At 42.9% G+C, this 9462-nt stretch overlaps 1 protein-coding gene across 5 annotated transcripts in view; it reads left to right on the forward strand.

Annotated features, from left to right (window-relative positions):
* The first annotated feature begins 4803 nt into the window (after window positions 1-4803).
* The window catches only part of Acbd5 (acyl-CoA binding domain containing 5), a 34303-nt gene continuing 29644 nt past the window's right edge, over window positions 4804-9462 (forward strand). The window contains exons 1-2 of one of the 5 annotated variants that reach the window (XM_013349008.2): window positions 4804-4875; window positions 6015-6186. In XM_013349008.2, the coding sequence (XP_013204462.1) occupies window positions 6111-6186 (76 nt within the window). In that variant the 5' untranslated portion in view covers window positions 4804-4875; window positions 6015-6110. Of the gene's footprint in view, window positions 4876-4990; window positions 5613-5656; window positions 5826-6014; window positions 6187-9462 lie in introns of those variants that run through there. The other 4 variants (XM_026783011.1, XM_026783012.1, XM_005354762.2 and 1 more) reach the window with 4 other exon arrangements.

The raw sequence follows: 9462 nt of genomic DNA on the forward strand, positions 1-9462 counted from the left end.
GATCAGGTTTCCCTGCTGGCCGGGGCTCCTCTTACAAAATGCCCTAGCTCTGTTTCCTGGCTCCTACCGGGGCCCAAGATCCCTCTCACTCTTCAGAAGCGTCTTCAGGAACAGGACCAGGCTCCTTGTTTGACAGGGACCTCGCCCAGAAAAGGCCTATCTCTTTGATTTAAAAGAGCTAGTAACCACACCTTTTGCCCAACAGATTGTCAATTGTCCTTGAGGAGCAAGAACGAGTGAACTCTCTGACCTTAAGTCAACATGGAATAGATTCACTGTGGGTTCCCACAAATTTCCCCTTTTTAAATTAATTTTTTTTTAATGCCTGTGTTTTTGCCTCAGGACAGATTACTAAGCCTGTATTAGATTGTCTTTTTCAAACTTCCAGACTTACCTGTCATTGGTACATACATTCCTCTATGTGTGTCTTGTTTTAGATTGACAGGAGGCAAAAAGATCTTACCTGTCTTTTACTACCAGTCTCTGTTTATAAAGGATTATGGGAGAGTACATAGCTTGACGCCATACACCTCTGAACCAACTTTCCACTGAGAATTCACAAGTAACTAGACAAGCAAATAATGCCTAGCAACAGACATGCTCCTATGGCTGCAACACTTCCTAATACGGGAGTAAAGGATGACCAAGATGGTCTAGGATGTCTCCAGCAGTTTTAGCTTTATCGAAATCCAAATTTGCCTTTTAAATCCCTTCGAATCTAAGGACTCATTAGCATCATGCCAAATTCCTCTCGGATGAGTTCTAACCTTTTTCCACCCAGTAACACTGGCACTGTGAACAGAAGAGGTTACAAACATTAACAGGTTAATACCATAATTCTTGTCTGATTATTAACAATGGACACAGAATTGGTTAAACTACAATTCTTGTAAGTTCAACCCAATCAAGGGACAAGAACATGTTTTTATTGTGGTGAGGTATGAGTACCTCCACAATTCTGAGCCTTTTCTTTCCCTCTCCTAAAATCCAGGGCATTGCTGCCACCAGCTTCCAAAGGTATGTTTCAGCTGCTCCAGTCCCGAGGACTGAATGTCAGCAGCAAAACCTTTATCCCATTCTTCCTTATCAGTGTGAGGGGCCTCCTCGGCACCTCTAGTTTGGTTTCCTGAGCAGTCTAGTGCATATTTCTCAATTCCAGTGATATTATTGGAGTGTTAGCACACATGACCTCCATAACAGTGCAATTGCTCTAACGAGTCTTTCCCACAGAGGGGAAATTTCTGAGGCCCCTGCTCTCCAGGCCTCCTTCTCCTTCCTCCTCCTCTTCCTCCTCCCCCTCCTCCTCTTCTTCTTCTTCTTTTTGCTTGTTTGTTTTCGAGATTGGGTTTCTCTGTAGCTTTGGAACCTGTACTGAAATGAGCTTTTTTAGACCAGGCTGGCCTTGAACTCATAGAGATCCACCTGCTTCTGCCTCTGCCTCCCAACTGCATGCGCCACCACCACCTGGCTCAGGCCTTCTATTTCAACAGTAGATGGGCACTAACCCGCACCCCAAGGTAAAGTGTGGATAAACAGCCAAACACTCAGTCACAGATTTATTTTTGGAAAAACAAATAGGCATTCCTCAGCTGGATCAAGAATAATCAAAACTTACAGATATATCTGGGAAATTTGTGCAGCAGATCTATCAAGAAGCCAGGAATCATTAACTGTCACTATAATCACCTTCCATTCCAGATTGCAGGATGTAATACCAGAGGATCAGGAACATAAGTTCAATAAATCTCACACCGACTCCTCTGGGGGAGTATCAACAGCCACAATATCATCAGGGCCAGTATTCCTCTGTTTCACACACCACACCAAACTCAAGCAGCCATCAAGTTTCATTTTCTTCCTATGAAAAAACACAAACATGGGGGCTGGAGAGATGACTCAGTGGTTAAGAGCACTGACTGCTCTACCAGAGGTCCTGAGTTCAATTCCCAGCAACCACCTATAATGAGATCTGGTGCCCTCTTCTGGCCTACAGACAGGATACTGTATAAATAAATCTTAAAAAACAAAAACAAAAACAATACAAACATACCCTCAACCCCCTATCAGAACAGGGTTGCAACCCTGCCACAATCCAGTGTAAGGATCCTTCCATTTCACCTGAGCAGAAGTTGCTCGAGTGCCATCCTGCCAAAATCTGCCTCCAACAGACTGTGCATGGGCATCCACACTTAGGAAATGTAAAACAAAAAGGACATGATTATGTAGTCACATGCATTATGTGGTGACTGAGAATGTAACTTCCCATTTTATATTTTTTGAGCCTGGCGGTGGTGACGCATGCCTTTAATCCCAGCACTCGGGAGGCAGAGGCAGGTGGATTCCTGTGAATTTGAGGCCAGCGTGGTCTACAAGAGCTACTTCCAGGACAGGCTTGATAGCTACAGCCAAATCCTGTCTCAAAAAACAAACAAAAAATAAAAGAAAAAAAAAAAGATGTATCTTGAGACTACCATGGGCTTGATGAACAATACCTTTTCCTTGAGGATTATAAAGAATGTCTGTTTTATGTCAGTTTTCCATTGGAAATAATATTTCTGAAATGCTTTACCAGTATATCTCGATCTATTATCCATTTTTATATTTTAAGCAATTAGCTATCACATGCTTCCCCAGTTTGCATAGTGGCTATCAAGAATCCTGAATAGGTATCGATGGTCACATGCACAATCTGTTTGGCTGATGGCTTAGGCTTACTGCTAACTAGATTTTACATTTTAAATGAACACATTTCTATTATTGTATATTTTACCACAAGGCTCATGTCCTGTTACCTAACATCTTGCTTCCCTAGAGGCTGCTGGCGTCCCAGACTCAGCTCCTCCCCATCTTTGTTTGGATTTCCTGCTTAGCTTATTCTGTTCTGCCATAGGCCAAAGCAGTTTCTTTACTAACCAATGGTAACAAAACAGGGCATCCCACATCAGAACTCAGAGGCAGGAGTTGATGCAGAGTCCATGGAAGGGTTGCTTACTGGCTTCTTCCTCATGACTAGCTGAGCTTTATTTCTTATAAAACCCAGACCAGGGATGGTACCACCCACAATTGGCTGGACCCTTCCATATCAATCTCTTAATAATAAAATGTTCTACAAGATTGCCAACACACTGACCTCACAGAGGCATTTTCTCAATTGGGATCCCCCTTCTCTTAGATGACTCTAGCTTGTGTCAGTCAAGCTGACATAAAATTAGTCAGCACAGCAACTCTAACTTTGCTTTTACCTTCTGAGATTGGACCAGATATGGTCCCATTAGGGTGGTATGCCCCAAAACCACTTTTAACCTCTGAGATCAGTGGTTTTTATTTTACACTCATGAGATCATGCAATACTGGTTTTCATGTGCTTGATTTATTTCATTTAGCATAACCACTTGTTCCATTCATGCTGTCAGGAACAGCAGGATTTGTGACCTCTGAAGTGCTTAGTGGGTACGAATATTTTCTGCCAAGCCTGACTACCTGAATTCAATCTCCAGAGTCCCGTGGTAGAAAAGGAGAACTAATTCTGCAAGTCGTCCTGCCTGGCACTTTTGTGATATGCATGACCCATCCTCCATATACACAAATAAATGGAACAAAAAGAAGGCGCGGATTTAATTTTCTTCTGGTTCATCAGTTTTCCATGTATATGTACCACATTAAAAAAATCCACTTGTTGATAGACACTTAGCTTGCTTCTACTTCTTGGCAAAAGAAAAGCTACTTTAAACATCTTTAACCCAAATAATACCAATTTCCTTTATCCTTATGTTATTCTAAAACTGGAAATTCATACAACCATACAATAAAATTCAGTGCAATCACCGGCAAAACATGCAGTCATTATTACCTAAAGATCAGCAGAACTGCAGGGCAGCTTATTACAAGAGTGTAATTAACAGTTGTCAAAATGAAGTATTAAAAATAAACACCCAACCCTCCTTTTTGGGGGAGGGGGGTGTTTTGCTTTTCAAGACAGGGCTTCTTTGTAGCTTTCTGAGGCCTGTCTTGGAACTCACAGAGAGCCGTCAGCCTCCGCCGCCCCAGGGCTGGATTAAAGGTGTGCGCCACCACCGCCTGGCCACCCAAATCCTTTTTGTTTATGAATAACTGAGTAGACTAGGATTGAGAAGCACCTCACTCCAAAAAAAAAAAAAAAAAAAAAAAAAAAGGCAGGTGAGCAAAAGGTATTAAACACACAAAGCTATCTTGAGAAAGTTAGAAAACTTGTGCCTTCCTTTCTCACGATTACGAAATTCTAATTTATTGCCGGTTTTATGGTTTGATTTACACTCAGCTTAAATTTCAGGACCTTGGGCAAATCAACTTACATTTCCTCATTTGTAAATACCCTACAGTGCTTCTGGAGGACGTCAAATGATATTTGCCAAATATCAGACAGACGTAGGTGGTGAGGCACTCGTCAGCGATTCTCTCCCGATGCCTGCGCTCACTCTCAAGAACGTTTCGTCTTCTGATTTATCAGTGAGTCCTATTTTTTTTCTGGGTTACTTAACACCTGGTCATCTTTGAGTACAGTGGGAAATGAGCCCTGAGGGAACTCTTCAGGTGACACTGTTCGCAACACCAACCTCAACCTGCTGTCAGGGAAAACGCCTGTCAGAGAAATTACCGATATTCCTTTTTGCTCCGAGTACACGACCCACTTCGGAAAAATCTCCCAAACGAAACCCGGAAGAAACGCACTTCCGCCAGACACGGGGAGGGTGGGCTACAATGAGATACCGAACCGGAACAGGAGGAAGATGGCCGGAAGCGCAGGGGAACTACAGTTCCCATAAGCCCGCGAGGCAAGGTGAGGGCAGGCGTCGAGACAGGGCGGACAGGCCTTGCCAGTCATTTGGCTATATCAAGGTAAATGCCGACACCGCGGCTCCAAGGGAAGAGTTGACTTATGGTTCGCAACTAGATTGTACGAGTAACCCTCCCAACCCATCCTAAACCGACGAAAATGACGCGTCCAATAGGGCGTCCTTGAGATTTCCGGGCACAGCACCCCACGTCCCTGCGAGCTTTCCCAGTGCAGACAACGCGGGTACTGAGCTCCCACGCGCGCTTCTTCTCCAGCCCTAGCCTCCGGCCGGGCAGGAGGTGGGCGTGAGGAGTGGGTAGCAGAGGACCTGAGTAGCAGGCGACCGCCGCTCATCTTTGCTCGCTCCCGGCCACCCTTCGGTGGAAGCAGTCGCAGTCTTGTGGGCCAAGGCTAAGCACCTCCATCCTTGTTCTTAATCCCCCTTTCTGCCCTTCAGTGTGGTGTAAATCCGCCGGGGAGGCCGAGCGACTTCCCCTAGGTCACAGAGATTAAGTGGCAAAAAGGAAGTTTTGAAGCGAACTTTGTTGTGACTCAGTACCCTTCAGAGTTTAACCCGAGCCTTGAGGACCGCGGACTTTTTTATTTTTATTTTTTTTTAATAAACACTAGCGGTATCCAGGGGGCACCTTTGGGACCCGGCGTAGAATCCTAGCGCTTCATCAGCCTCGGTCCTCCCAGCCGGAACATAAACAAGCACAGGGCCCTCCGCAGACCGACCCCGCCAGCGCCTGGTCTCCGCCGAGCACCTCCAGTCCGCGTCACCGCGGCTGCGGAGTTGGTGGGTGGGGTTTGCTGCTCCGCGGCGGCGGCGGCTAGTGGGTCCTCCGGTGACTCCGGGGCGGGGCTGCGGGGAGGGTGCCCCCCGACTGAACGACTTCTCGGGAATGGGGGGTGTGGCTGGTCGGCCCGCAGCGTCGGGGTGGGAGAAAGGGTCCGCTGTTATTGGCGGCGCAACCCCCAAGGCCTGCTGCTAGAGATGCTCTTCCTCTCGGTGAGTTGTTTTGCTGTTTTTGTTGGCTGGGATGTTCTCTTAGTCACGCCCCACGAAGGAAAAAGGAACAGGCCACCTTGGTCGGTGTGGCCTTGATTGGTCTGGGCAAAGGGGACTTGACCAGCTAGCTGCCCTCCCCGGCCTCCTGACTTCGGGCTATCTTAATCCGCGGCTGCACTCGGTGTTCAGTTTCATGCAGGCTCTTGGGAAAGCTGGTGCTGCTGCTGCTGCTGTCTGATTCCCGCGGACAGACCTTGGGACCGGGGCCGGTGTTGGCAGCTGGAGATGGCGGACACAAGATCGGTGTATGAAACCAGGTTTGAGGCGGCCGTGAAGGTGATCCAGAGTTTGCCGAAAAATGGTAAGTGCACTTGGCTTCCCCTTAAAGCCTCTCAGCTGGTTTTCGTCTCCCTTATTTAGCGCCCCCTCCCATTCAGCCATTAAAAGACATGTAATTGAAAGGATGGTATTGAATGTGAGTTAATTACCCCCATCTTTGAGGCCAAAGGTGAATGTACTATTTAAGTAGTTTATGTCGTTGAAAAGAAGTCTTCTCAGGTAATAACCGGATTTGGGTATGTTTAAAAAATCTGGGGCGAGATGTCTAGTGGTACATCGCTCAAAAGTGTGTAATTCAAACCTTTAGAAACTTGATATGAAACATGAGGAAAGAACAAATATATTCATTGTAAAATGATTATTTTGACTGTGATGTGCCTAGATACGGTTTTTTTCGTATGTGCCCTGTTAACAATTTGCAAAAGTTTTTGTAATTTTCTCTGACTAGTTAGTGTTAAGGAATATTTTCCATCACTAAGTTTTATTTTTCTTTCTATTCTAACAGAAGCTTCAGAAGGGAGACTTTCACCTTTTACATTCATATCCATTTGCATTATAATTTATATTTTATAATAAGTTAAAAATTATCTTAAGCATTGTTATGTGTGCTAGATTTGTAAGCCAAGACAAACATAGCATTCCTATGTTACTATAGTATTTCATATTTTCTCGCATTTCATTTATCATCTTTTGGCCAAGTAATGAAAGTCAGCATAGTTCATTTCAATAAAAACTCTTCAAGTACACTTCTGAAAGTTTGTAGGGCATTCGTTACTTTGTACAAAGCCCCATTCAGGTCATGCACACCTCCAAAACAGTGGCACAGGTTGTAATCCCGGCTTCTTTGGAGGATCAAGAGGGCTGGAGTACTTGCCTAGTGTGTACAAGGTCTAGGCTCGGTGTTTTTTTTCTTAAGGTTTACTTATTTATTATGTTTACAGTGTTCTGTCTGACTGTTGCTTGCACGCCAGAGGAAGGCAACAGATCTCATTATAGATGGTTATGAGCTGCCATGTGGTTGCTGGGAATTGAACTCAGGACCTCTGGAAAGAGCAATCAGTGCTCTTAACCTCTGAGCCATCTCTCCAGCCCAGCTCAGTGATGTTTTATTGTATACCTTTAACATTGTATTGGAGGAGAATACATGGAAAACTAAAGGATACGTACAAATAAGCTAAATGAAGGAAGGGAATAATAAGCCCAGTGTGGTGGCACACACCTTTAATCTTGGCACACCAGAGGCAAAGTCAGGTGGATCTCTGAATTTGAGGCCAGTCTGATCTGCATAAGGAGACCCTATCAAAAAACAAAAAAAGGAAATAATATAGGAATTCAATGAGATATTGATATTTTAAATGTTTAAATGTTCAATTAAGAAAATTTACAGGAAAGTATGATTTAAGGGTTTTATGTAAGTAATGTGTTCTTTTTTTTTTCTTTCTGGTATTTTGAGACAGGGTTTCTCTATGTAGCCCTGGCTGTCATAGAACTCACGCTGTAGACCAGGCTGGCCTTGAACTCACAGAGATCTTGCCTCTGCTTCCCAAATGCTGGGATTAAAAGTGTGTACCACCACCGCCTGCTGTATGTTCACTTTTCTAAGCTATTCATTTTATAATTTTTTGAAAATTGATAAGCTAGACCTGATCTTTCAATCCTTCCTACTTTATTATTTTACATTCTACTCACTATTAAGACACACACACACACACACACACACACACACACACACACACACACACTGGATACATGTATAGATAATGGATTGCAGGCCAGCCAGTTTGGGCTACATAGCAAGATCTTGTTTAAAACACACATACACACACACGCACGCACGCACACACACACACACACACACACAGACACGAAACCAAAGTATTGTAAAATTAAGATAAACATGTTAAATGGCCCTTGTGACAGGTATTTTTGTAGTTTTTTCATTTTTTTGTTTTTTGAGACAAAACTTACTAGGTAGGCTCATGCTGGCCTCAAGTTTGGGAGATCCTCTTTCTCCTGCCTCCTAAATTTTGGGATTATAGGTATCCTTTACCATGACTGGCTTATAATATTTTAATTTATTGCTTGTTTATTTATTGGCAGTATTAGGGATTGAACCTTGGACCTTGATCATCCTAAGCAAGTTCTCTACCATTGTGCTACATCTCCAGTCCTTTTATAAATTGTTCGGTTGGCTTGGAATAATTTTGCGGTGAGATCTTGTGGCTTTTGTTATTTATTGCCTAGTTTTTGTTTAAAGCCTAAAGTAATGAGGGTCTGGAGAGATGGTTCAGTGGTTAAGAGTACTTGCTGCCTTTTCAGAGGACTCAAGTTTGTTCTCTAGTACCCATACCACCAGCTCTAGGGGACGCAATGGTCTCTTCTGGCCTCCACAATACTGACATGCATATGCACAGGAGCACAAATAAAAGTTACAAACAAATCCAAGTTAATGAGTTACGTAAAATACATGTTTGATAGAACCTTTGATTTTTTTGGTTTTTCAAGACAGAGTTTCTCTGTGTAACAGAACTTGGTGTTGTGGAACTCGCTTTGTAGACCAGGCTGGCCTCGAACTCACTGAGATCCTTCTGCCTCTGCCTCCCAAGTGCAGGGATTAAAGGCATATGCCACCATCACCCGGCATTAGATAATATTTCAAATACATATGTTACATATGTCCCAGGAGTGTCTTTAGGACAGAAGTAATGCTGCCGTATATGTAGTATATTCAGTGTATGTTTTCAGTTTTGTTTATATTTTTTATAATATGTACCTTTTACTTAAGCTAATAAACTTGTACATTTTGTTAGCTTACTGAAGAATGAGATAGTTGTTTAATTAAAAATTTTTATTACATTTATTTTGTGTGTGTATGTGTGTTAGGTCAGAGGACAACTTACGGGAGTTAATTTTCTCTTTCCATGGGATCTTGGTTACAGGTGCCTTAGATGTGCTCAGCTGTCTCCACCCTTCCCCTTTTACTGTTTTTGAAATTTTAAATTTACATTTGAGTTATTAACTCATTTTAACTGTGGTTTTTCTATTTTTATTCTTTGCTATATCAAGAATAACTATCTTGTTGAAATACCGTGCCTAAGAAATACTCTTAAATGTTCATATATTATATAGGTAGTTATTACTGTGATTTCGGAATTAATTATATACTCTTGGCCAAACCTGAACTACCAGTTTTCAATTTGTATATGTTGTAATTTCTAGTTAAAAAAATTCTATTAGCTTTTGATTACTTCATGTAATACTTGATATATAATCCATTATCTTTAAACTACCTTTATAA

This window comes from Microtus ochrogaster, chromosome 16, assembly GCF_000317375.1.
Source record: "Microtus ochrogaster isolate Prairie Vole_2 chromosome 16, MicOch1.0, whole genome shotgun sequence".
Classification (NCBI taxonomy): Eukaryota; Metazoa; Chordata; class Mammalia; order Rodentia; family Cricetidae; genus Microtus; species Microtus ochrogaster.